The sequence below is a fragment of the Acomys russatus genome, chromosome 8, assembly GCF_903995435.1.
Source record: "Acomys russatus chromosome 8, mAcoRus1.1, whole genome shotgun sequence".
In the NCBI taxonomy this organism is placed as follows: Eukaryota; Metazoa; Chordata; class Mammalia; order Rodentia; family Muridae; genus Acomys; species Acomys russatus.
In genome coordinates, this window is record NC_067144.1 from 22,190,692 (window position 1) to 22,217,504 (window position 26,813).

The following is a 26,813-nucleotide window of genomic DNA, read 5'->3' on the forward strand; positions in this document are numbered from 1 at the left end:
TGTGGTGAGCAGTCTTTGTTGTGTCTCTTTCTGTTCCGCACACACCCACATAGTTCGCTGCTCTGTTTCCTTCTTCACTTACACAGTGCAGTAGCAACTCTTGTGCCAAGAGTCTCTTTTGCTGGTTAGTGTGATGTCACAGGGATTTGGATAGTTACCGTTAGGAGAAAGGAGATTCTACCCCCAACCAGTAAAATCTCCAAGCTTAGGAGTGAACATCTTTTACCTGTTCAAAATGATGTCACAACCGTATCATCCCAGGCAACACTCATTGGCTAGGTGTGGTGGTCCACACCTGTGATCCTAGCATGCAGGAGGCAGGGGAGGTGGGAGTGGGGCAGGAGGATCTCAGTGAGTTCAAGGTCAGCCTGGTCTACAAAGTGAGTCCAGGCTAGCCAGGGCTATTACACAGAGAAACCTTGTCTCAGAAAAACCAAAAAAAAAAAAAAAAATTCTGACCTAATTAATTGGGTAAGTGTGTGGCTAACACCCTCCTTTTGTTTGTTTGGTTGGTTGGTTGGTTGGTTTTTAGTAGTCATTCATGCTGGGTATTGGCTGTAGGCCTTATGCAAGCTAGGCAAATGTGCTGCCACTAACCTTATCCTTACCCCTGTTTTTACTTTGTGTTTTTTTCAAGACAGGGTTTCTCTGTGTAGCCTTTGCTGGACTCATTTTGTAGACCAGGCTGGCCTCAAACGCACAGCCATCCATGTGCTTCTGCCTCCCTGAGTGCACAACTGGCTCCTGTTTTTCCTTTTTATACTGTGCTTTAGATGGTCTCATAAGTTGCCTGGGCTGGACTTGGACATACTCTGAGGCCTTGAACTTGGGGTCTTCCTGCTTTAACCTCCTGGGGACTACAGCCCCAACAAGTGGATGGCTTTAAAGTATGACAAAATCGGGCTTAACAGCGGCTATGTGCTATCAGTGTGTCATAGTGAGTCTGTTTTTCTCATCTGAGAAGAACGTCCTATCCGGGACAGTCCCTTGGTAGGTCATTGCTTAGACTGCATACCCCCTAGACTACAAAATGGAAAACGTTTCTATACACCTGGCAGCAAATGCTAAACTCTAAACACACTGTCCCAGACATACCCTCCGTGTGTATATTTGAGAGAAGGCGAGACAGGGTCTTTCCTTGTAGCCCAAATAGCCTTGAACTTGGTGCTTGTGCCTCTGCTTCCTGCATGCTGGAACTACAGGTATGTGCAATCACATTCGGCACATTTTTTAAAGATTTATTTTTGTTTTATGTGTATGAATGCTTTCCTGTCTGTATGCTTGCACCACATGTGTCCTGGTGCCCTCAAGAGCTAGGAGAAGATGTCAAAGCCCCTAGGACTGGAGTTGCAGAGCCGTTGTGTAGGTGCTGGGAACTGGACCTGGGCTCTTCTCAAGACAGCAAGTACTCTCAACTGCTGAGCCATCACTCCAGCACTTTGTAGAAACAACTATTTTTGTAATATCTTCCCTTTAATATTTTGCTGAGTAAGTAGAATCCTGCCTCATTAGATGTATGAATTCACTCCATGGTTCACTGTAACTTAACTGGAGCGCTGTATGTATACTTAGGTGTCAGAAATCCTCCAGGAATTGCATCTTAGGCTAATGTCAGATACATAAATACTGAGTGTGTCTGTGTGTGTGTGGTTGGCTGGTTTTATGGTTTGGGTTGGGGGGGGTTGGTTGGCTGCTTTTATGGTGTGTGTATATGTGTGTGGGTGTGTGTGGTAGTGGTGGTTGGCTGTTTTATGTTTGTGTGTGTGTGGTGGTTAGCTGGGTTTATGGTGTGTGTGTGTGGTGGTTGGCTGGGTTTATGGTGTGTGTGTGTGTGTGTGTGTGTGTGTGTATGGTAGTGGTGGTGGTTGGCTGGTTTTATGGTCGTATAAAGAATAAATCACCTGAAATCAAGTGAAGGGTAACTAGAGGCTATGCATGTTTTCAAGGCTATTGATGAGCTGCCCAATTCCTCTTTGAAAAGGCAATATCCATGTGTTCCTTAGTATCTGAGAGTTCCCAATCTCTCTCAGTTCATAGGCAGCATGTTGATATTTTAACTCTTTCCAGTTTGATAGTGTCACCTGATTTGTGAGGAACTAAATACCACCATTGAGAACATACCTTAAAAGATACCTGGTCCAGTAAGCGTTGGGCTAATTCCAACAACCAGCCCTTTCACCCTGTCCATCAGCTATTTGGCCAGGATAACTTCCTTGTCTCTAAACATCTGGACTTCCCTGTAAAGTGGGGATGAGAGTTTCCCTGGAAGCATCACCTGTGGAAGGCAGAGCGATTCTAGGATTGGCCCTGCCTAGGACATGGGCCTGTTCTCATTAACTTTGACTATTTTGAGGTTAGATAAAGGAATCTGTTAGACAAAGTTTAACTGTATCTATACTGAGTTTAGGAATTACTGTGCATGAGAAAAACATAGCAAAGGGCCATGTCAAAATTCGGTGGTCACCTACTATACCAAGTTCTTTATTTTTCCATTATTGTGTTAATATCTTCATATTACTGAAATTACTGTACACTGTCTCTTGAAAGGCTTGTGCACTAGGAAAGGATGGGCAGAGAGGGGGCCTTGGAATATCTTCTGAGCAATGAAGATGTTATGGTTGGGGTCACCACAGAATGAGGAGCTGCGTTGGGAAGGTCACAGCATGAGGAAGGTTGAGAAGCACTGGTCTAAAGCGTGTGCGTTGTGGGGGGCAGGGCTAGTAGGCAACCCCACTTCTGTAGCCAGCTTCTCAATGAGCTTAAACAGCACATGACAGTTGACTAACACACATTGCACTTACAGCCTGTCCTCTAGGCCGAGACACTGAGGAAGAGGACACAGTGTTTCAACTTGGGTGTGCTCAGAGTACAGAGTGCAAAGATTTGTAAGATGTGCACTCCTGATTTGATGAGTACATAAATAGGAGCAAATTAAAATCTGAACATTTGATATTATGATGGGTATTCAAGGTGCTTCCCACAAGAGTTCATGCGTAACTCTGCCCATGAGTTCTTTAGCTACTAAAAAGGGCTGGGAGATGGCTTAATTGATGAAGTGCCTGCCGCTCAGCATGAGGACTTGAGTCTCCATTCTAGCCCTATATAAAGACCAGGTGTGGAACAGGCAGCTCTCCAGAGCCCTAGCTCACTGGCCAGCCAGTCTAGCAAGTCTGAGCCCCAGGTTCACTGAGAGGCCCAATCTCAAAAAAATAAGGGGAAAGTGACCCACCACTGACCTCTATCCTCTCCATGCATATGCGCCCACATGAACATGTATACACTTATGCTACACACGCACACATGCACGCACGTAAGCCATCTGAGTATAGTGGCACACACCTTAAGTTTTTCTTCCATACGGCATATTTTGATCATATTCTTTCCCCTCCCCAACTCCTCCCAAATCCTCTCCCACCCTACCCACCTACTTTCTTGTTCTTTCTCTTAAAAAAATAGAACCCCCCAAAGCTCATACACACACACACACACACACACACACACACACACACACACACACCATGAAGTCTAACTTGTGTTGGCTAACTATTCCTGACCATGAGGCCTGCCTACCCTGTAGTGTCATTGATACACCCAGTGTCACTCCATTGAATAAAACTGACTTTCCCTCTATGAGATATCAGTTGGGTTTTCCAGACACAGCAGGGCCAATGCACATATGAGCTCAGACTGACAGCAGGTAAAATACTTGTGCAAGCTCAACCCAGACCAAGTCTCACCCCTAACCAAGAAGGCACATTCCAGAAGCAAGTGGATCTCTCTTAAGTTCAAGGCTAGCTTGTTCTACACAGTGAATTCCAGGCCAGCCAGTGCTACAGTGAGACATTGTCTTAAAAGCTAAAACTCATGGTAGTTTCATCTTCTGTCAAATTTAGTGAGTTCAACAGCGAGTATAGAAAAAAATCCCCAACAGCCAGGCGTGGTGCTGCACACCTTTAATCCCAGCACTTGGGGAAGCAGAGGCAGGTGGATCTCTGTGAGTTTGAGGCCAGCCTGGTCTACAAAGAGAGTTCCAGGACAGCCAGAGCTACACAGAGAAACCCTGTCTGGAAAAACCAAAAAAATAAAGAACATTAAGGAAAAATGAGCCTAAGAGTCCAGAGTTGAGGCAACTCTGCCTGCAATTGTATTGAAGGTGCTAGTGCTGCCCAGCATTCGGATTTTTTGCCAACTTAGAGTTTTCTCTTCCAAAACCAGTGAAACCACGTATGTACTTCCCTGCTCAAGGCAGGTAGAAGATTCCATTCCTGGGCATGGAATCTTTAAGTCCTCGGTCACTTCCCCGTTCAGTCTGATTGAGCAATATAGTTATAGGTATTTTTACAAAACAGTAGCTGCCAGTGGCACACCTACCACTAAGTGGTTTAAGCAGGGCCTGCCTCTTCCATGTCTTGTCAGAGCTTTGGGCAAAACTGAAAGTCTGTTTCACAGGAAAAAAGAGTAAATGAATATTGAGTAAGAAAGCAGTTTTCCATCTCATCTTCCTAACCACACAATATACTTATTCTTTTATCTCCATCAAACTAGCTTTAAAAAAAAAAAAGTAATTTCCTGTCATTGTATTCTGCTGATATATAGGCAGCAATCTCACCATTCACAACCTGCAATGCAGTCAAGTCCTCTGCTATGATACATGTATGTAGGTGCTTAGCAATCCCCAAACACCTGATGGGACAGATGGTGGAGTGGAAAATTACAGTTACACTCCCACTGACCTAGGCTTCAATTGTTGGTCACATATTAACTCTGACTGTAAGCAAGTTCCTTAGCTACTCTTAGCCTTTTTCATATATGTACACACACACACACACACACACACACACACACACACACACAAAGGAGGGGTATGTAATGAGAACCTGTCAAAAAAGTAGCTAATAAAACAGTATCTTGTTAGCATTAGAAGATGATAGCTGCTTGGTAAATGTTAGGTGCCCCTGCTCAGTCAGTCACAGGTGGATGGACAGGAACAAGGAACAAGGAAACAGTGGTTAGTTACCCCTCCTGTCTCTTTAAAGGGTCAGAGCCAAGCCTTTGGGCAGTCTTGCTGACCTGCTTTGAAATTCTATCTCTGGCAGAGCCTTGGTTGTTTCTCTGTGCCTAGCCTCCCTGACTTTCCTGCCTGTGGCTGGCAGGAACTCCAACGGGGTGGAGGGGGAGGGGAGGGGAAGGCCCTGCTGCTGATGCAGAAACAGCTGCTGCTTGGGAAAGTGGGCAGGTTGGTTGAAAGCAACATATGGACACACACACACACCCCTGCCCTACTGAACAATGGCATCGTGGTCACACCTGTAATCTCAGTACTTGGGTGGCCAGGCAGGAGGATTACCAAGAATTCCAGACTAGCCTGGGCTGCCTGGTGAGTTCCAGGTCAGAAAGTGACACCCAGGCTCAGAGAAAAAGAAAACACCAAACAGGCATCAGGCACCCAAAGCCTGCTGTAAGAGTCTGCAGGGCTTTCTTCTCCAAATGCCCCCAGCTCTTTCTCTACCTCTCTCCAGAAAGAGAGTGAGAAGTATAAAGCCATTTACGGATCAATTGATCCCAATTAAACATTTAAAATGTCTTCCTTAAGCATGCCAAGAACTCTCACCCTTCTGTAACTAGGCCTTTGCCGCCTCACCATGACAGCTTCTGCTCTCTGTCTCCTCACACCTCACCCCTCAGCTCTGTCCCCCCCCTCCCCTCCATACTTCCCTTCTTCCTGGGTCATACTGTTCTTTAAACTTAATTTGGTAATGTGTTTCAGGCTTCGAGGCGCCGCTGTTGTTTGCAGTCTCTGCCTTGGAAAGTGACATTCAGGCCACAGTGTGCACTCAGTACCATTCCTTGAGATGGAAACAGCACAGCGTCCCGAGTCTGTGTGGAGCTAGCATTTGGATAGTTCTAGTTTTGAGCCCTCACTTACATCTTTGGGACAATGAGGTGAAGGTGTGAGCAACCCCAGCAGCCAGGATGGAGACTCAGCAGGTCCCCCAGAAGCCAGAGAGTCTGGGTCTCTCAGTTTAAGGTTTGCATTGTTCACATTTCCCTCCTGGCAGTCCAGAATGAATCGCCCAGGTCCCTTTAGAAGGTCCTTGAAAGTCATCAGCCATCTCAGGAGTGTGGAGCTGGGAGTCAGAGATCTGGTTCAGCATTTCTGCTTACTGTGAACCCCACTTAAAGCAAGAGTATTAAGTCTGACAGTCTCAGGTTCGAATCCTGGCTTTGCTGTCTACTCCATGTTGGAGCGTATTACCTCCGCGAGGCACTGTTTTCCTCGGCTCTAGGAGAATGGTGGTGACTGGGTATCCCATCCTACACAGGAGAGCTGCAATATGTGTATAAACGGCTCAGTGGGGGTGAGTACCACCAAAGGAGTCTTCCTTAGGTAGTCATTCTGATGTGAGGCTATTGGTGTAGATGGGCCGGTGATTTGGGTAAGGTGTTAGCATTTATTAACAATTACTAGGCTTAGGTATTTGCAGGGGAGTATCAAGTCGGAGATGAAGGAACTGCAGTCACATTGCCGTACAATGACATTTGCAGACTGTCTTAAACCTTCCACAGGACTCTCTGGCTTTCCCTGCCAGTACTGTTCCTGTTAATAGCCCCAGGCATTCCCACTTTGAACTGTCCTCCTACCTCATGCAAATCCCCAAATCCTCCTGACAGGACATCTGCACTGTGTCAAGCCTACTCCGTAGACCTAAACGCTCTGCTGCTTTTCCTTTGACACAGCCCCCCCCCCCCCCCCCCCCCCCCCCCCCCCCGCTCTCCCGCCCCTAACCCCACCTCTGTTGACCCGGGCTCTTATCTTGTCCTTTGGAGGTATGCTAAGTGCTATGCCAGCCTGCCTGTTTGCCTGGCCTGTTTTCTCTCACTGCCAGTACCTCTTGGATTCCAATTCCAAACATGGTATCCCTCTGGGGTCACCCTTTCTTCCGGTGCCAAGAGAACGTGCATTCCAAATGCAGCACAAGTGTGCCTTCCCTGCTGGCTCTCCACCCCTCATCCTGCCTGCGAACAACAGAAAGCAGGATGTGGCCATTTCGCCCGTGTTGCTGAAGTCTCTGGTGTCATGCTCCCACTTTCTCGCGGGAAAAAGTATGGTTTTTTGCTAAGAACTAAGTGTGAACACACTATCTTAAGAAAGCTGGAGCCAAAGACGTTTGCCAGAGTGCTGAAGGGAGGACAAGAGCTTCGCTGAAAGACAGGAAGAAGGAAAAAAAGAAACAACAAACTTAGGTTTTCAAGCTTCCATGAAGTGTACTATGTCTCGGCATTCTTGCTCAGAGCTACCGGAAGCATTCCTGCCAGCAAAGGTAGAGTTGGTGGTGAGAAGCCACCTGGGAGGACAGAGTAATTGATTTTTCCCCCCAGTCTCCTTTGTGGAGACAGTAGCAGGGCCTGGAGAGGGCTTAAAAGCCCCAGAGATGAGTGCCAACAGCAGCACGGTGGGTCAGCTCCTCTGGCAGGGGCCAGTGTGCAATGGCTGGAAGGCGGCTGTGGAAGGTGCACTCTATCACCTGGCCAACTGCTTCTTGCTCATGGGCTTCATGGCAGGCAGTGGAGTCTATGGCTGCTTCTATCTTTTTGGTATCCTGGGCCCAGGCTTCCTCTGCTGTGTGCTGTGGGGCTGGTTTGATGCCTGTGGGCTGGACATCATCCTGTGGAACATCCTCCTGACAGTGGCTTGCCTGCTTCAGCTGGCACACCTGCTATATCGCCTGCGGGTGAACACCCTCCCTGAGGAATTCAACCTCCTCTACAAGACACTGTGCCTGCCCCTGCAGGTGCCCCTGCAGGCCTACAAGGAGATTGTCCACTGCTGTCATGAGCAGGTCTTGACACTGGCCACGGAGCAGACCTATGCCGTGGAGGGTGAGACACCCATCAACCGCCTGTCCCTGCTCCTCTCTGGCCGGTAAGGTATTCTTTATTGCCAATGCCTGGAATTCCCCCAGCCCACGCTTCCTATTTCCCAGTGTCCCTTTCCATTTCGTGTCCCCTTTCATCAAGGGAAGGAACTGACAACTCGGACAAACCCAAATAGATTCTTCCCCCCTAGGAGTGACTTTGCTTCCTCTTTCTTGACACTTTCCAAGAGGAAGCTAGATCATGGGGCAACTTCCATGCTATCAAGGGTGACTGTGTGCACTTGCCACCGGAAGGTCTGGTGAGGCCAGACCCAAAATGGACACACACTCATACATGCGCGTGCGTGGGTGCGTGTGTGTGTGTGTGTGTGTGTGTGTGTGTGTGTGTGTGTGTGTGTGTGTATGATGCCTATAGTGCAGGAACCTCTCTGTGAGCTGTAGAAAACTGACCATTTCAATAAGATCGATTTGTTCCTTCCATATTCATCTAAAACTTGCTAAGCACCAATTATGAACAGGAAATTTAAAAATAAAACAGCGGGTTTCCAGCAACCCCTGGTCCCTGCCAGAGCATCAAGAAAATACTCTATTATGTTTGAGATATCCTCTACAAGCCCTGGAGTGTAGCCCATGTACTGGCAGCTACAGAGAGGAAATAGCACTGTCTGTATTGCCAGTCCCGTTGTTCTATTGAGAGTCAATACTGTAATCTGAGGGCCCCATGGTGACAGAAGAGTAGCGGTGCCCACAGATGTCTCACTGGGGATTTAGTGGAGACATGTGCCTAAGAGGAGGAATGATAGTTGGCCAGTGGGTAGCTTCAGGCTCAGAGTGTGTCCACTTAGCCTCCACGGCAACAGTGGCTGTTGATGTTCAATGTGGGAATGCCATGGGGCTCTGTGTGTCGCGCTTGGTAGGCACTTGTGCATCCTTTGAAACATCCCCTCAGAGTACGTGACCATAGGCAGTCCCTCCCATCACCTTGCAGGGGATGAAGCATGGGGCTAAAAAAGACGATAATCAGAACATTCTAGTTACAGGAAGGCAAAGGGAAAGGAGAGGGCAGAATGAAAAGAGGAAGGGGAAGAGGAAAGGGCAAAGAAGGGGAAAGGGATGAAGGGAAGGGGGGAAGAAACAGAACAAACTAAGATGGCTAACTATACAGTGGCGAAAGAGGCTTCTGGCGACGGTGGGGCAATTACTGTCAATAGTCATAACACCTACTTATGTCTTAGTTTATAGAATCTAAATCATTGTGTAGACTTTGATTTTCTGTTTTCGGAATCAGAAGACACGGGTTGATTGAGTTATGATGGGAGAGTTTTTATAGGGAAAACTATTTATGAGTGAATTGACAGTGTAAACAAAGCAATGCTCTGTAGACAGGTAGGCACCGGCTGTTGCCTAGGTGTTCACTATCCTGTTTCATGCTTATAAGACAAACAATGAATGTAAGGAACCTGCTCCTTCATGAGATCCATGCGAAGTGCTCCTCATGGCTCCTCTGTTCAGTGGAGGGGACCGAGGCTGGTAGAGAGCGGCCTCTCCTGCTTGTACAAGATCACTGTGAGTGTGTCATATACAAGATGCCAGAGCCACACTCTATGGTGTTCATTTAGCAGAAACACGCAGTTATCATGTGGTTCTGGTGTCTTGTATATGACAAATTTACCATGATCTTGTATAAGACCATATCCCCGAGAAGGGGAAAATCAGGCTTTTCTTTCTTTCTTTCTTTCTTTCTTTCTTTCTTTCTTTCTTTCTTTCTTTTTTCTCTTCTTTTCTTTCTTTCTTTTTTTTTTTTTCCAGACAGGGTTTCTCTCTGTAGCCTTGGCTGTCTTGGTTTGTAAACCAGGCTGGCCTCAAACTCCATATGCCTCTGCCTCCCAAGTGCTGGGATTAAAGGCGTGCACCACCACACCTTGCAAGGCTTGTCTTTCTACATGGCTTTTCTTAGTATACTAAGCATCAACAAACAGTCAGAAACCAGGCCATTTCAATTTTTCCCTTGACTTTCAAGGTTTGGAGTAAGGGCTTCTTCGTTACTGCTCTTTTTTACTCTCCTTTCCTTGTCATCCTGTCTCACCTTTGCTGAATGAGCAAGAGGGAGAAGCTTCTCTCCTATGACTCTGGGCTTTGGTTTAAAGAAAGAATCACTGCATCTGGGTTGGTGTGGTGCTGAACACCTCTAGGGACAGAGGAGACTCTTTCTGTGCCGGGAAGTGCAGGCTCTTGTGCAGACCTCCCTGTCCTGCGCAGTGTCCCCTGGAGCCCTTTGCTCAAACCCTAGAAGCCTTGTTGTTTGGCTTTGACAAGGTCAGCCATCCCTTTCGATGCTGAGAGAACAAAGTGACCTTCTCAAAGCCTGGTACCCTGCTGAGCTATGCTTACTCTTTTGGTTTCATAGAGGATGCAGCGTAGCAACTCCCACATGTACAGCCCTCCTGACCAGGTAACCACCTAAGCCATTACAGGGCAAGGAAATGACCTGCCACTGACATGATCAAGGGGGACACCGGTGATAAAGGATACAGCACATCCATTAAAAACCACTTTGGTCTGCCTTGCAGCCTGGTTAGACATCAGACAAGATGGTGTCACATCTTGGTGGTATGCTTTGGGAACCAACTTCCTTACCTGAGGAGATGAGGAGGAGAAATGATACATGCCATAGAATAGGCTCCTTCTCTCCTGGTTTCTTCTTTCCTTAGAGATGCTTTTTCTTGGAGTCTTAATCTCTACACACACACACACACACACACACACACACACACACACACCCCTTTGTTCATCCATTCATTGTTTCTTCCTTCTTTCGTTCCCTTCCTCCTTCCTTCTATTTTTCCCAGCCTTCCTTAGGTATTTTTTAAAAAGATTTTATATGAGTGTTCCATCTGTATATACACCTGCACATGAGAGGAGGGCATTAGAGAGTATAGGTGGTTGTGAGCCACCATGTGGTTGCTGGGACTTGAACTCAGGGCCTCTGGAAGAGCGGATAGTGCTCTTAACTGCAGAGCCGTCTCTCCAGCCCTGCTTCCTCAGATATTTTTAAGAGCACTAAGACTAGAGATCCAGCGCTAGATGTGACAAGCATTGTCTTGAACTCATGGAGCCTAAGCCATTAATAGTTATGTGCCACCGTGATTACATGGGCCTAATGTTCCCGAGGAGAAATACTAAATGTAAAACAAGAGCATGTAAGCTATAGGCCTTCATTTTCTGGGAGGACACACAGACTCCTCCTGCAAGGGGTCAGCCCAGGCCTGAGACCAGTCTAGCTGAAGTATTGTTTTTAAAATTATCTGTATTATCTGTAGGCCTGGTTAGCGATCAATTAAGACACAGACACTTGTTATATTTTAAAATAACCATAGTTATCCTGGGGCAGGGCAGATATCAATCCTCTAACCTACCTCCCATAGTGGGGCAAGCATGGGATCCCTGCCTCAATCCCGTACCATCTGCTTCTAATAACTTCTATCAAGTTACCTCCCAGCCATAATCCCAAATACTTGTTCATGTTTTTCATCTGGGCCGGATTCTCCATTCATGCCGGCAGCCATGTGCTTCTCCTCCAGCTAACCCATGGCAGCCTTCCTCTCTTCACTTCAGGTCTCTCTCCTCTTGGCCATCCTTTCTTCTTCCCAGAATTCCTCTGTCTCTAAGCCCCACCTATCTCCTGCTCTGCTCAGGTGGGATGGCTTTTTTAATTAAGCAAAAGGTAAGTCACAGAGACAGTAAGCAGTAACTAGCATCAAAATACCTCAGACCATCCCCCAACACTGAAGATAGCATGAGTAAAGGTCCTGTGGTAGAGAACAGGGCGCTTTAGCTTCTCTTGCATCTCCCAGGCAATCTGTGTCTGTTTTCTGGTCTTACAGTGAGTGTGTTTTTGCCATCAGAGGCTGGCTCTGTTCTTAGCTTGGTTTGAGACCTTTCTTCCTCCTCCACTTCCTCCTCCTCCTCCTCCTCTTCTTCTTCTTCTTCTTCTATCATATAATAGGTAATTACTTAGTGACCATCTGTAGTCTTCAGTAATTTGCATGCTCCCACATATATCTAGGCATTCACTGAGAGGACACTCAAGGGTGCTAATATCCCATTGACCAGAACCTCACTCCTTGGCAGAACCCAGCAGCAAAGAATGTAAGAAGGGGGCTGGAGAGATGGCTCAGTGGATAAGAGCGCCACCTTAAATTCTTAAAAAAAAAAAAAAGAATGTAAGAAGGTGTAGTTTTCAGCCGTGCAGCCACGTATCCAGTTAGAACTCTAGCAGCATGGAGGAAGAGGAGCCAAAGGGATCTGAGAACAGGCTCTCGTGAAATGTCTCAGCACTCTGCCCACCTCCATCCTACCTGCTCATCCATAGCCTGCTCTTCAAAACTCAGATGTGATGTCATCTTTGAGAAGTCTATTCCCTGCATCTTCCATCTCCTTCTCCTGTGAGCCTGCTCCTTCCAGTACTCAGCACACTGATTTGCAGCCAGTTACTTATGTGCTTGAATCAATTATTCACTCAGCTGTGAACCTGTCAAAGGCAAGGGCCAGAGTATACCCACCTCTGCAGCCTTGGGTGTTCAGGAGGCTCTGTGAATAGTGGTTTAGTGAGTAAGGCCCCAGAAGTAATGGAAAGCCAGCCCCTCCAGGTGGGCGCGTGCCACAGAGCGCACCTGTTTCCTCCTTTGCCTTATGTAACTCACTTTAAAAGAGGTGAATGCGGAAGCCTGAATTTTGTGGGCAGTGGAGAGAAAAGCCCATACCGGATCTTAATCTATGTTTAGAGGCTACACCACATCCAAAACCACTCACTTTATCTGGACATACTGTTGGTGTGCCAGGTACTCTAAAGATCTTCACAGAATGCAGGTCCCTTCTCTGCAGGAGTAAACATCAGGGTAGGTGCCAGCCATACAGCTACAGAGACAGCAAACAGCATGAGAGGGCTTGCTGACCCTGAGCTGTAGAACAAACCTGTGGTTATAGGAAAGGCCAGAGTAGTTCTTAACTGTTTGGTAATGTGGAATAATTATATTCATAAAATTGTTTTTAATTAATTGGAATTCCTGTTCGCAGCCACAGAAGCCCGCTCTATCTAGCTGATGTGAGGCAGGGTCCTTTATAACAGAAAAGGATTTCTTTTCAAACTTAAAGAAAGGCGTGCACCTGGGCTTCAGGCTGGAATAAGATAAGGTTGTGTCTATTGGGTATTCTTTAGGACTTTAGGCTCTTCTGTGGCCATTTGGAGTACATCCTTTCGCAATGTGTGGGTTCCATTGTTTGAGAGACAAGATTTTAGTTCCCAAACACAGGAATGTGTCCAATTAACCGATGTCTGATAGTTGTCTCTGCACAAGGCACAAGTCACAAGTCACAGTGACTTAACTGCAGGTCTAAAGTCTCATGGATGCAGTTAGAATGGTGCTGAGCTCAGTGCACATCCCAAGACCATCAGTGAATGGGATATCTGGGGTCTCATTTTCCTTATGGTGGTGACAGTAGAGAAAGGGTGATGTGAAAGTGTCCACCACCACCTGCCCCAAAGTCTCACAACATGGTGAGAACATAGAATCTCAGTTTTGTTGCCTGGTTAGCCGTGTGACCTTAAGCTCACCATGCAGTTTTCCTGACAATCTGTTTTCTTGCTGTAAAATTCAGAAAAAGACAATAATCAAAAAACGAAACCAGTCTACCTTACATTACTGTGATGACTAAAGGACCAGGCTGAAGCATCCATTTGCCTTTCTCACATGCTGTCTTCTTTCTCTTGCCAACATATACTATCCTGAGCACTGCTCCTCGTGTAGCCAGCCCTGAAGGAGAAAGACAGAGCATCACTTTCCATGGCAACGGAGACATTCTACATCCGTGCGGTGTGATAGGGCAGCCACAGATTACACGGACTTGGTGTTGGGGTGTGGCTAATGAGACTGAGTTACTGGGATGTTAACTGTATTTAACTTTAATGAATGCAAATCTTTTTGTTTGTTTGTTCTGGTTTTTCTAGACAGGGTTTCTCTGTGTAGCCTTGGCTGTCCTGGACTCGCATTATAGACCAGGCTGGCCTCGAACTCACAGCAATCCACCTGCCTCTGCCTCCCGAGTGCTGGGATTGAAGGTGTGCGCCACCAAATCTTAATTGAAATAGCCACATGTGGTAAGTGGACAGCAGAGTCCCCCCGCCCCAGCACAGTGGTTTGTATCCTGGATACGTAGTGGAATTATTGGGGAGAGTTTTAAACTAATAATGTCTGGTTCTCACCTGCCGAGATGTTTCTCTTATTGCTTTGAGATAAGTCCCATGCCTGAGGCAGTTTTCAGGAGGTTTTGTTTCCTTACTTCTTTCCCTTCTTTCCTGTTTTCCTTTTCTCCTGCTCCTTTCTTTTGATGTGTGTGTGTGTGTGTGTGTATGTGTGTGTGTGTGTGTGCATGCGCGCGTGCACGCCTTGGCACTTATTATGTAGGCCAGGCTGGCTTCACACTCATGGCAATCCTCCTGCCACAGCCTCCCAAGTGTTGAGTGGCCACCCATGAGCTTGTAATACATGATCCACTACACTAGACTCATATACACATAAGCCACTATGCTAGGTGCCTAAGTGTTTTTAATAACCCCCTCCCTCCCCAGGACTCTAGTTCTGCAGTGTGGAGTATAAAACCATGTATGAGGAAAAGGAGGAAGAGGAAGAGGAAAAGGAGGAGGAGGAGGAGGACCAGGAAAGCTTAGTCTCCAGGTTTGACTGGGCTGTATCTACTTCGGCTCTCCACACTTTAGCTGGGGACTTCTGCTGGAGGATTTGTGCTAATCAGCAGCAAGCAACGTCTACAGAGGGCGCACGAGCAGCCACTGTCCTTTCCCATTCGGTCTCTTCTCTCCTTCTGTCAGGGTTCGAGTGAGCCAGGATGGGCAGTTTCTGCACTACATCTTTCCATACCAGTTCTTGGACTCTCCTGAATGGGAATCGCTGCAGCCTTCTGAGGAGGGGACCTTCCAGGTAATAAGGAGTCTGTGGCAGCACCACCCACGGGCAACATCCATCCGGCAGTATCGCTACCTCCCTGTCTCCCATCTGCCCCGGGACCACCAGCAAATGTGATGCTAAGAGCGGGTGGTATCATGACCTCTGCCTTCTCTGTGAGAACAGCACCTGGGCTCCTGGGTCTGGGGAACAGGGAAGGGTGGTACTGGTCCCCGACAGGCAATCATGTCACTCATGTGCCTGCAACTCCTCCAAAAGACTGATGCCGACAGGATGACAAAAAGCTCATTCTACTTAGGCCAACTCTTAGCGATCTCTGGCTGCAGCTCCAGCACCCCAGTACACACTGCTCATTCTGGCTGTGCCCAACACCAGCACCTCCAAACTTGCTATTGCCCCCATACCTGAGCTGCATTTCCCTTCTAAAATAAAAGCACCATGCTCCCCAGAAACCGTCTATGAGGGCTGCCCAGGTCCACCTTCCTGCCTCTACGCCCCACAGCTTCCTGCAGCCACTGCCTGCTCGAGCTCTTCCGTTAGTTTATGCTGCCTGTGTGCACGTTGCTCTCTATTCCAATGGAGACATTTCCATCGTTCCATCTCTGTCTCTATCACCACACTCCAAAAGACAGCCCCAAGAACACAGTTTTTGCTGAACTGGTTGCCCACGAGCAGTTGGTATCTCAGAAGACTCTCTCGTGGCTGTCACTCACAGCCACGAGCCACTGGGGAGCCTGGCCACTCAGCCCCTACCATGCTCTCTACAGTCCTTCACATCTTGTGGTTTGGGGTTGCCAATGGCTAGCGCGTGGCACGCATTGCATTTTCATTGCCCCACCGAGCCCCACAACTTGCTAGATTGGATATTACTATTCAACAGACAGACCATCTAAGGTCCCAGAGCATCACGTGCCCAGCCAGAGAGTAGCAAAGCCAAGGAGCCTGGACCATCAGAAGAGTGGTCCCCTTAATCCTCTTAGGGAGCCCACCAAACAGTTCGCTGGTCCTGGGGTCTTTGTGTCTTCTCTGACGTCTACCAGAGAGTCCTCTAGCCAGCATATGTGCTAACCCCGGAACAGACACATGCCAGGCAATGCCACTGTCTGGGCTCACTTCCGTCCTCATCCTGGCTCTGTGGCAATGTTGTCAGAGAGACAGTCTTGCTGCCACTGCCAGGGCCACTAGCCACTGACCCCCTCCAATCACAGAACCTTCGTCCTACCCCCACCCTCTCTGCTTTGCCCAGAGGCATTCTCTGGGAACTCCCTTAGGCCAGGAGAATGACAGAGCTGAGCAGCTGGAGCCAGATAGTCCAGGCTGTGGCACTGACAGGGAGGAGCAGGTGGGGTTATGCTCCAAAGGAAGGGCTGTTACCCTAGATGGCCTCTCTGCGTGGAATGTAAGCAGACTCATATTCCACCCTTTTATATCTTGAGTGTGTGCCTCATTTAGAAGCAATGAGACCCACACCCTTGCTGTTGGCTGTGTAAAGTCCCATTTCCTCTCTGCAGATATCAAATGCTGTTGAGTTATAGTTCATCTTGACCTTGCCTCTTACTGAGCTTTGTGGATTGGAAGAGCAGTCCTAGTGACTGCCGAAATCGTAATTCACAACACATTTAACTCAAGTCTCAGCATCGCATCACACCTCTCAACTACTCAGTCCCAGCAGATCATCTGCCTTGTGGCACCATGGCACGCTCATTTTTCAGCAAGAGCAGAGCACAGGCGCACCCCCACAGAACCCGTCATTACCTCCAATCTGCGCCCTGTTTTACGGGTCTTGTGTCCTATTTATATATGCTCTCATAAAGAAAGCTTGGCAGGGGGCGTGGTGGCGCGCACCTTTAATCCCAGCACTCGGGAGGCAGAGGCAGGTGGGTCTCTATGAGTTCAAGACTAGCCTGGTCTACAAAGTGAGTCTAGGATAACCAAGACTGTTAAACAGAGTAACCCTGCCCCCCCCCAAACAAAAACAAAAACAAATAAATAAGAAAAAGCTTGGCATTTTATCAAAATGTTATCACAGATGGTGCTGTGTGCATGCAGGGACCAATCAGAAAGTAGATTTCTGGGGGCCTGGGGCACGGTGCAGTAGGCAAATGAGAACCCAAGTTAAGATTCCCAGCACCAGGACATGGTGACATGTTCTAGTAACCCCAGCGCTCGGAGACGCAGAGACAGGCAGATCTGGGGGTCTTGCTGGCCAGCCAGTCTAGTTGAAACATCAAGGGCTAGGTTCAGTCTCAAAAAATAAGGTGTAAAGCCAAGAGAGAAGGGTACCTGAAGTTGACCTCCACAAGTACTTGCACAAACCAGCGCCCACACACATATATACATACCCACACATGCTCCCTAACACACACACACGCACGCAAAGTAGATTTCTAGAGCATCTTCAGGGAAGGTCTTTTTAAAAAGATCTCTTGTTAAGTATGTGTGGCAGGGGAGTGGATGCCCATTTAGGTGCAGTGCCCTGGGAGGCCAGAAGAGGGCATCAGCTGGAGTTGCAGAATGTTGTTTGGGTGCTGGGAGCCAAACTCTGGTCCTCGAGAAAAGCAGGACATGCTTTTAACTGTTGAGCCATTAGCCTCTGGAGAAGAGCTTCATAAAAGATACAAGAAAATGGCACTAGGTTATTTAGCAACATACAAGACTGTTAGCCTTCCCTTGTGTCAGTCAGTTACTATATGTCAGGCACTGCTAAAAGAGTTTGGAATACATCAGTGAACAGCACAGATCCTGCTCTTATGCAATTTACATTCTAGTGGGAAAAACAAAATTAAACTTTAGATATAATGAATTGGAAAATATGATGGGAAATAACAACTGCTAGTTAAAAGAACAGCACAGAACATGGTGTAAGGTTACAGTTTAAATGCAGTGCTCATGGTGTCCTTGTTAAGCTGGTGACAGCTGAGTAAAGGCTTTGAGAGGCGACAGTGTGCACTGTGGTCATCTATGACACAGAAGACAGAGCAAGCGCTAAAGTGCTGAGGGAGGACTGCAGGTTTCAGGTACAGAAAGGGGAGCACGTCGAGGTGGGGGTGCAGCCAGCAGAAGAGGAAGCTGCAAAGGTGTCACAGGAGCCAGATTATATATATTCCTGATGGAGCTCAAAAGATTTTCTAACAAGTAGGTCTTAGTGAACAGGGAGACTTCTGACCCGAGCCCCTGGAAGGATGGGGAGGCTGCACGTGAAGCTTGTGGGGGGTGGGTGGGGGTTAGTGATGCATCTTGGAGCGTGCCCAGCTTGCTTCCCATTGGACGACAGTAGGGACATTGCAAAGGCAGTTGGATAGTCAGAGTCTGGAGTCCAAGAATGAGGTCTGGGCTTGGGAGATAAACTTGGGAATGAGTTTTATGCAGATAACGCTGAAATCCATTGCATGGGACAGCATTGCCTAGGGAATGTGTGGACAGGGATGTGGTTCACAAACCCAGCCTCATCTGTTAAGAAGTTGGGGAGACCCTGGAAAGAAGTCAGGAGGTGCCCCCAAGAGTGTTTGGCATCCTGAGAACCCCAGGAAGACAATGTGTCAAAGAGGTGGTCCAGCAGAGTGTAGCTGACCTGTGGAAGCAGCAACTGAGAAGCCACTGGGGGCCTTGATTGACAGGAGCAGTGATTGACAGCTTCATTTGCACAAGAGCAAGTAAGAAAAGAGACAGTAAGTACAGTCAGGTTTCTATGGAGTTTGCTAGAAAGGGGAATAAAAGTAGCTAACCATGAAAGTCAGTGAGTTCCAGAACAGCCAGCTCTACAAAAGAGAAACTCCATCTTGGAAAAATAAAAGATTTCTTTTTAATTGTGTGTGTCTGTGTGTGGGTATGCACACATGAGTGCAGACATCTGTAGAAGCCAGGGATGTTGGATCCATTGGAAAGGCAGTCCTAGGCAGTTGTGAGCTGCCTGCTATGGATGCTGGGAATCAAAGTCAGGTCCTCTGCAAGAACAGCAAGTGCTCTAAGCCCCTCAGCCATCTTTCTGGCCCTGAAAGGCAAGGACCTAAGGGGTATATATAGTCTCTAACAGAGAACACTTCAAATGCCAACACCACACTTCATAGTCAGTAAACAGGCACACAGCACAGTGCCTGGCATGTAGTCACGGCTCAGTGAAGCGGCCATCTTCACCACTTCCACCTTCTCAGACACTGTAACCCTGTCAGCCAAAGGGTTATTACAATCGGTCAAGTTTATTCCCACTTCTATACTATCCTTAGAATGAGTCCATTTTAATTTTAGCTTTGCTACTCGCCTTTGGTTTTGGTTTCGAGACAGGGTCTTACTCTGTAGCTCAGGCTATCCTAGAACTGTGTAACCCAGGCTGGCTTCCAGTTCCTGGCCCACTACCTCCACTTTCTGAGTGCTGGGCTTCTAAGGCATGAGCCGTCATGCCCAGCTCACCATTTTAACAAGGATTCTGGAGCCCTCCCTTGTGCCAAGCGCATGTTGTTGCTTATTTCTCCTGCTGGCACAATCTAGTTTGCATTCTGGGCACAGTGAATGCATGGAAATTCCTAGGTCCTTAAATGAATAACTAAAAAAGAGGACCTGTTCCATTCTGCTCTTGAGTTTTTCTGTGCCTTTATTCCTCCCCGAGTTATGAGATTCTTTGGTTTTGTAACCAAGTTAAGAGAAGATTCTGGGGAGCCTGGCATGGTGGCGCACACATTTAACCCCAGCACTCGGGAGGCAGAGGCTGGCGGATCGCTGTGAGTTCGAGGCCAGCCTGGTTTACAAAGTGAATCCAGGACAGCCAAGGCTACACAGAGAAACCCTATCTTGAAAAACCAAAAATTAAAAATTAAAAAAGAGAAGATTCTGGGACCTGGACCCCAGTGCTCTGAACATCTGATACAGCTTGGCATGCTTGCTCTGTAGCCTTTTCTCTCAATAAACTTCTCCCCCAGTCCTTTCGGTGCCTGTGCCCCAATGCATGGTTCCCCCAGCCCCCCTTCCCCTAGTACTGGAAATTCAACCTAGGGCCTGCCTTACACACACAGACTAGGCTCTCTCCTTCCCAGACCTTGGTTTTCTCCTCTAAGGTGTCCAAGCTGACCTTGAACTTGTCATCTTCGCACCCCAGCCTCCCAAGTAGCTGGGATTAGTCAAAGGTCACCAAGCCTGGGTCTTACTTTCTTTGGTCTTAAAATGAACAGTCTTCAGTTGGACCTCTCTCCAGCTCACCAGGAAGCCTCCCTCCCTTCTGTCCCATTCTGCTATGAATCTCTTGCAACCATTGTTATCAGCTGTGGGACTGCAGAACGGAAGAGCCGAGGAGATGGGCTATGGGAACTGAGGCTCCCGGAGGTGACGGGCAAGTGAGCAAGGGACTGACGGCGGCTCCTCACACGGAGCATGCCTATCACAGCGCATATAAGAAGACTTCCTCCTAGCTAGGCCGTACAGAGCTACCAAAAGCAAAATACCGACGTGGTTCTCTACACTTTAAACTCTCCCCCTCTCTGCTCCTCATCCCTCAGGTCACGCTGACCGCCGAGACCGAATGCAGCTACATTTCCTGGCCCCGAAAAAATCTCTACGTCCTTCTGAACAGAGAGCGCTACATCTCCCGCCTCTTCTCAGCCCTGCTGGGCTACGACATCTCAGAGAAGCTATACACCCTCAACGACAAGCTGTTTGCCAAGTTCGGGATGCGCTTCGACATCCGCCTGCCCAGCCTCTACCATGTTCTGGGTCCGTCAGCCTCAGATGGAGGGCCCGAGTCTGAGAAAGACGATGATGAAGAAGAAGAAGTCTTTGAGGCCGCTGTGTCCCCTGCTCAGGCCAGGCCTATCTGCATCCTGCCGACCCCCCTTTGTTCCCCACCTCCAACTACCACCAACTTCCCTGTGCCCCTGTCCCGGGCCAGGACGCCCAGGCCTGACAGCGGCGGCACCCTGGGTGAGGACTCCACCAGTCTGGTGCTGGAGGATTTTGAGGAGGTTTCGGGATCAGAGTCGTTTATGGATTATAGGAGTGATGGGGAGTACATGAGGTGAGGGCAGAACTAACATGGGCACACGTCACCATCTCAGGATCCTATGTAAGTATGCAGAAGTGAATGTGCCTGCTCCTGTGCTGCCTGCCTCTGTGTCCCTCTCAGAGGACCACTGGCTGCTGTAACCCAACCCTGCCTGCGCTCACAGCAGATGCATGCTGGGAGAATGGGCTGACTGGCATTTAGAGCAGGCCAATGGGCTGCTTTCTTTTGGGCGGGGCGTGGGGGTGGGGAGGACGGACTAGATTTTGCTTATAGCTAGGCCTGCTGCTGGGGCTGAGGAGATTTTGTATGTAGCATGGATTTCGAGAGGAAGTGAATGTGGGCATGGGTTTGGTTGTCTCCCTGGCGTACAGATAGCTCTGCGAAGTTAGTGAGTCTTGACCAGGCAGGACTCTTAAAAATCAAAGGGATTAGTGATGGCAGGCAAATAGCCCTGTCTTGCTTTCCTCTTGCCCAGTGCAAATGTTGCTGGTCACTCAGGCAGAGGCCTGGACATTGCTTTGATTAAACATGACTGTGACAGATGTAAGACAGCCTAGATTTTCCCAGCAGCCCACACATGTGGGCAGTGGCCTAGTCCTGAACCCAGGTGGCCTCCTGTGGGAACAGGATTCCCCTCGTAGGAGTGTGTACCAGGAAGGCTGTGTTCAGTAGTTCTGGGAAGTAGCTTTCATGTTCTTCTAGCTGATCTTAGAATACTTTGACATTTTCCTCTGAACTCTACCAAACCGTGGCGGAGGCTTGGCTTTCCCAGAGGAAAACCCCACCGCCTACAATCTGGAAGGCATTTGAAGTGGCAGGGGTGTCACCGAAGGGACCTATCAGTCTTTGGGAAGCACCCACAGATTTCGAGAATTAGTCCAGTGCGGAAGGCCTCCGAGGTGCAGAGGGAATGAGTTGCGTGTGTATTTTCAAACAAGCTACATGGCTGAGAAAAGAAGCCAGAGAGATCCGGCCATGAGGACAGACGTTGGCTTTAGTGATGTGGAAGCAACCGTTTTCTGTGGAGCAATTCCAAGGCCCTGAAGCCATGATACCTTAGTCTACTTCCCTGCTCACCTGTCCTCTCTCTGCCTTCTCACACCTCCTGCTTCGTTTCCCCTTCCTTGCCCACCAGGGTGAACTGTGAGTGCTCCATGCTGCCCAGCCTGCCTCCCCACCTCCAGGGTGAACTGTGGGTGCTCCGTGCTGCCCAGCCTGCCTTCCCACCTCCAGGGTGAACTGTGGGTGCTCCATGCTGCCCAGCCTGCCTCCCCACCTCCAGGGTGAACTGTGGGTGCTCCGTGCTGCCCAGCCTGCCTCCCCACCTCCAGGGTGAACTGTGGGCGCTCCGTGCTGCCCAGCCTGCCTCCCCACCTCTTCAGTTCACGGAGCTCTGATTTCTGCTCTTCTTTCTGGCTCTTTTCCATCCCTGACTCCTACTTGTTCCTGTTATCTCAGTTTGTAGCTCTAAGCATCCCTCTTGCTCACACTCCCAGCCCCCTGCCTTTTCCCGTTTTGCTGCTTGGATGCTTAGCAGTCTGGTTGCTTTCATTCCCCTTTGCCCAGTCTCTGGCTTTGCCCTTTCTTCTCTTCTCCTAAGCAACCTTGTGTCTCCACTTTGCTAGTTTTGAATCCTGACTCCTCCAAGGTCAGTACCCATTTCTCCCAGGATAAAGATAACCATTCAAGCCGGGAGTGGTGGCTCAAACCTTTAATCCCAGCACTCAGGGGGCAGAGGCAGGTAGATCACTGTGAGTTTGAGGCCAGCCCAGCCTACAAAATGAGTCCAGGACAGCCAAGGCTACACAGAGAAACCCTGTCTCGAAAACAAAACAAAAAATAAATAAATAAATAAATAAACAACAACAACAAAAAATAACCATCCAAATAAAGACCTAAAAAGATCCAGCTTTTAGACTGTTTCCCAAACACCAGGGAACAAGCAGCAAGGTATTATACGAAGGAGTCTAGGACATTTGTGTCTGACTCCGTAGCAAAGCAAATCTGTTCGCTCTAGAAATCACTTTAGCCCTAATAATCTGAGGCATCCTTTTCCAGGAGCCTAACTCCCTTTGTGAAGTTGCGAGATGTCTTGGAGGCCCTGCATAAGCTCTTCACAGAACTGTGCAGTTCACACCCCAGGAGCGATCCGTTCTTCATCCCAAGATGAAATCCTTTCAACTTTTAGCCCTGAACTCATTTTTCTCCTATAAAAATGTTTCCAAATTATCATGGGATCTTTCCCGGAACCACTGTTTGCCTCCAGGTCCTCCTGTGTGTATCCTGTGTTATTTAAATAGCAGAGAGGAAGGAAACAACAGGCGGGTTTTACTTTCAAACCACAGAATGTTCTTGGATGAGGTGAAAACAGTCATAACTGGTCATAATTTAGACAGCTTTCGTGTGACTGGCAGACGGCTTCTCCTTGCCCCCCCCCCCTACCCCCCCCCCCCCCTACCCCACCTCACTCCCCAACCCCCCCCCCCCCGAACCTACCCTTTGCCTTCCCAGCCTATGGGAAAGGGCTGGTGTGGACAGCACTTCCAACAACTCCACAGCAAATAGGACCCAGTGGAAGTGGTTTGGTTTCCAGCTTGGCAGCTGGCAGAATCATCTCCCAACAAGGAGCAGCCTGGGAAGAGGATGAGAGACACCACATCTAGCCCCCGAGCTTCAGAAGAACTGAGTGGTGGCTGTACCTCATGCTCCCCACTCTGTGTGCGCTGCCAGAGACAGGGCTGTCACATGGCTCTCAGATTCTTCCCTCAGAATGAAAGCTGATGGCTGCCAGCATAGGCAAACAGCTACTGGAAGGCTCCTGGCATACACTTTGCTCTTAGAAGTAGACTCGTGGGGTGGAGAGATGACTCAGAGGTTAAAAGCACTGGCTGCTCTTCCAGAGGTCCTGAGTTCAATTCCCAGCAACCACATGGTGGCTCACAGCCATCTGTAATGTGATCTGATGCCCTCTTCTGGCCTGTAGATGTACATGTGGGCAGAGCACTGTATACATAATAAATAAATAAATAAATTTTTTAAGAAAAAGAAGAAATAGGCTCTGGAGGCTCAGCAACGGCAGCTCTGCTGGCAGAGGCCCCCTGCGTGGGTCAGGACCAGGGCAGCAGTCTTCTCTGCTCAAGTCATTCTTCCAGCTCTGCTCTGCAGGCCTCATCTTCCCACCCGTCTCTTTGTAGAAGTGAAAGACAGTGTCTTACAAAGCCTGTTGTTTCAGCGCAGGGCTGGGGTGGTTTTTCTTTATCAACCACCATTTAGTTAGGGTTTCAACTGTTGTGATGAAACACCATGACCAAAGGAACCTGGGGAGGAAAGGGTTTATTTCGCTTACACTTCCATATTGCTGTTCATCATCAAAGGAAGTCAGGACGGGAAGCCAACCAGGGCAGAAACCTGGAGGCAGGAGCTGATGCAGAGGCTATGGAGGGGTGCAGCTTACTGGCTTGCTCCTCATGGCTTGTTTAGCCTACTTTCTTGTAGAACCCAGCCAGGACCACCAGCCCAGGGATGGCACCACCCACAATGTGCTGGGCCTTCCCCCACTGATGAATAATAAAGAAAGTGTCTTACAGGCTTGCCTACAACCCAATTTTATGGAAGCTTTCTTCTTTCTTTCTTTCTTTCTTTCTTTCTTCCTTTCTTTCTTTTAAATTGAGGTTCCTTCCTCTCAGATGCCTTCAGCCTGTGTCAAGTTGACATAAGACCAGCCAGCACAACCCATGAGCATTAGGCAGGAAGCAGGGAACTTTAGGAAGTGGCAGCAGAGGATGGCTCCATCTCTCACCTATAGCCTGAGAGAATGGGACCAGATAACTTCAGAAGTGACCGACCCCTCCATATTAAAGAATGAAAGAATTGAAAGGCACAACTGCTCATAGCTGGTCACTGGGCACAGTTAAGACTGGGGTTGGCAGAGGAAATGGAAACCTGCAAGCATCCTGTGATGCTTGGCAAAGCCTCTGGAGCCAGGCGCTGACACCCTTCTTTTGTTTCTTTCCACAGCTTCTAGAAGGCCTCTCCAGAACTTTTCTCAAGTTAAGTCCAGGGCACAGGCCCCTTTGGCTCCAACTCACACCCCTGAGCTCTAAGGACCACAGAGCTGCACTCTCTGTGGCCAGGTGGCTCTCTTCCATGTTCCCTGGATGGACACTTGTACTTACCCTCCAGAAAGATCTGGAGCAAGATGGGGGATGGGCATGACATGTCAGGACTGCACCTCAACTGCCCCGAGGATGTCATGGAGACGCTCATCACCTTGAGCCTTCCTCACAGGAAAAGGGGTCCAGAGGCACCAGGCCTGACTCCATCTTTTATGGGTTGCAGGTCCTTGGCAGGTTATGTAGCCTCTGAGCCTGGCCTGTCAAGTATACGGCTGTGAACTGACGTCACAGGGTTGTTGTGAGGACCCCGTGAGCTGATTGGGTAAAGCACCTATGACATGGCATGGCATGAGCAAACACTCAATAAAGCACTCCACTCACCTCCCTACGTTGTTGCTTTAAATTGTCTGAAAGAATCCATTGGCTTTTACCCATGGTTATTTTTTGTTCCCAACACTGTTTCAATTGAAATAGAAACTTTAAAACCCTAATTTTCCCTTTAACGTTTAATTTTAGAATACAAATAACTGTGTCCTGTTTATGAATCTAGCATTAAAAGATAGTTCTTAGAAGGATTTTATAAGTTTAGCTAATTAGCTTTCCTTCCTTAAACATTTAAAAGTGGCTTACACGTTGGATATATTCTGCTCTCTTTTAATCTATTTATTTTGACTGAGACAATATCTCACAACTACACCTGAGGCTGGCCTTGGACTTGCAATCCTCCTGCCTCCCCTTCTGAAATGGTAGGATTACATCACCATACCTTGCTGAATATACTCTCCTTGCTGAATATACTCTACTTCGGCTTTTCTTGAAAACCTCAATGTGTGTTCTGCTTACCTAATGCCGTATGATCCTGTCCCTAATCCAGTGGCTTAAAATCATTGTAATTCTTGTTTTGCTCACAAAGTGGGGAACTCTCTGAGGCAGGTAGCTGGTGCTCACCCAGCTCCATGCGATTTCTCATATTAATTGCTTTCAGCGTGTGCTTGGAGCAGGAGTCATCTCAGAGGCCTCTTCACTCAACCTGCCTGGGATGAGACAAAGCAAACTCAAACAGCTGAGGACTAACCAGCTGGGGGCCTGGCTCCTTCTCCAGTGGTTGACTCTTGCTGCCATGTAGCTCTCTGGCGTGCGAACACACCACGATGAACTCATGCATTCTTCTACCGATAAGCGTTTGGATTGCTTTCAGCCTGTCATGATTAATACAGTGTTTCTGTGGACATCCTTGTAATACGCTGTGGTGTGCATATATGTGCATTTCTTGAGCATATACCCAGGAGTGGTGGCATGTCAGCTACAGTGGACTCTACCAAATAGTTTTCTTAAATGCTTGTACTGACTCACATTCCTTCCAGCAATGCTAGAGAGTTCCTCTCAAGTACTCATGATTTTTTTTTTTTCTAATCTTTGCCTTTTGGGTATGCATAGCAGCATTTTTATTTTATTTTATTTTGGATACAGTTTTCATCTTCCTGGTGAATACTAAGGTTGAGTACGTTTTCTTTTCTTCTTCCCCCCATCTCCATTTTCTTGGCTAGCTTGGAAACTAGCAAACCCCAGCAACCCTCCTCATAGCTGGGGTTAAAGTGCTGGGGCACCTAGCTTGTTACATGGCTGCCGGAACATAAACTCCACACTTGGTGGGTGCATAACAGCTGCTCTTAATCTCGGAGCCATCTCTCCAGCCCTGGGTGAGTGTTTTCTATTATGACATTTCTACTCTAGTCTCGTAGTTATTTCTCTGTTTGCTTGTTTCATTTGTTTTTCTTACTGATTTATAGAAATACTTTAAAGAATCAGGTTTAAAGTACTCTGTTGGCTTTTACACATCCCCTCACCCTTG

The 26,813-nt window shown here is 48.1% G+C and overlaps 1 protein-coding gene across 2 annotated transcripts; it reads left to right on the forward strand.

Annotated features, from left to right (window-relative positions):
• Window positions 1–7,383: 7,383 nt before the first annotated feature.
• On the forward strand, window positions 7,384–25,023 carry Popdc2 (popeye domain containing 2). 2 transcript variants are annotated; one of them, XM_051149902.1, is made up of 4 exons: window positions 7,384–7,924; window positions 14,764–14,872; window positions 20,344–20,764; window positions 24,864–25,023. In XM_051149902.1, exons 1-4 carry the CDS (start codon window positions 7,434–7,436, stop codon window positions 24,947–24,949), a joined length of 1,107 nt encoding a protein of 368 aa, XP_051005859.1. In that variant the 5' UTR covers window positions 7,384–7,433; the 3' UTR covers window positions 24,950–25,023. The 2 variants fall into 2 exon arrangements, with proteins under 2 accessions (XP_051005859.1, XP_051005858.1); XM_051149901.1 differs by lacking the exon at window positions 24,864–25,023 and having other exon boundaries at window positions 20,344–21,019.
• Window positions 25,024–26,813: the final 1,790 nt, after the last annotated feature.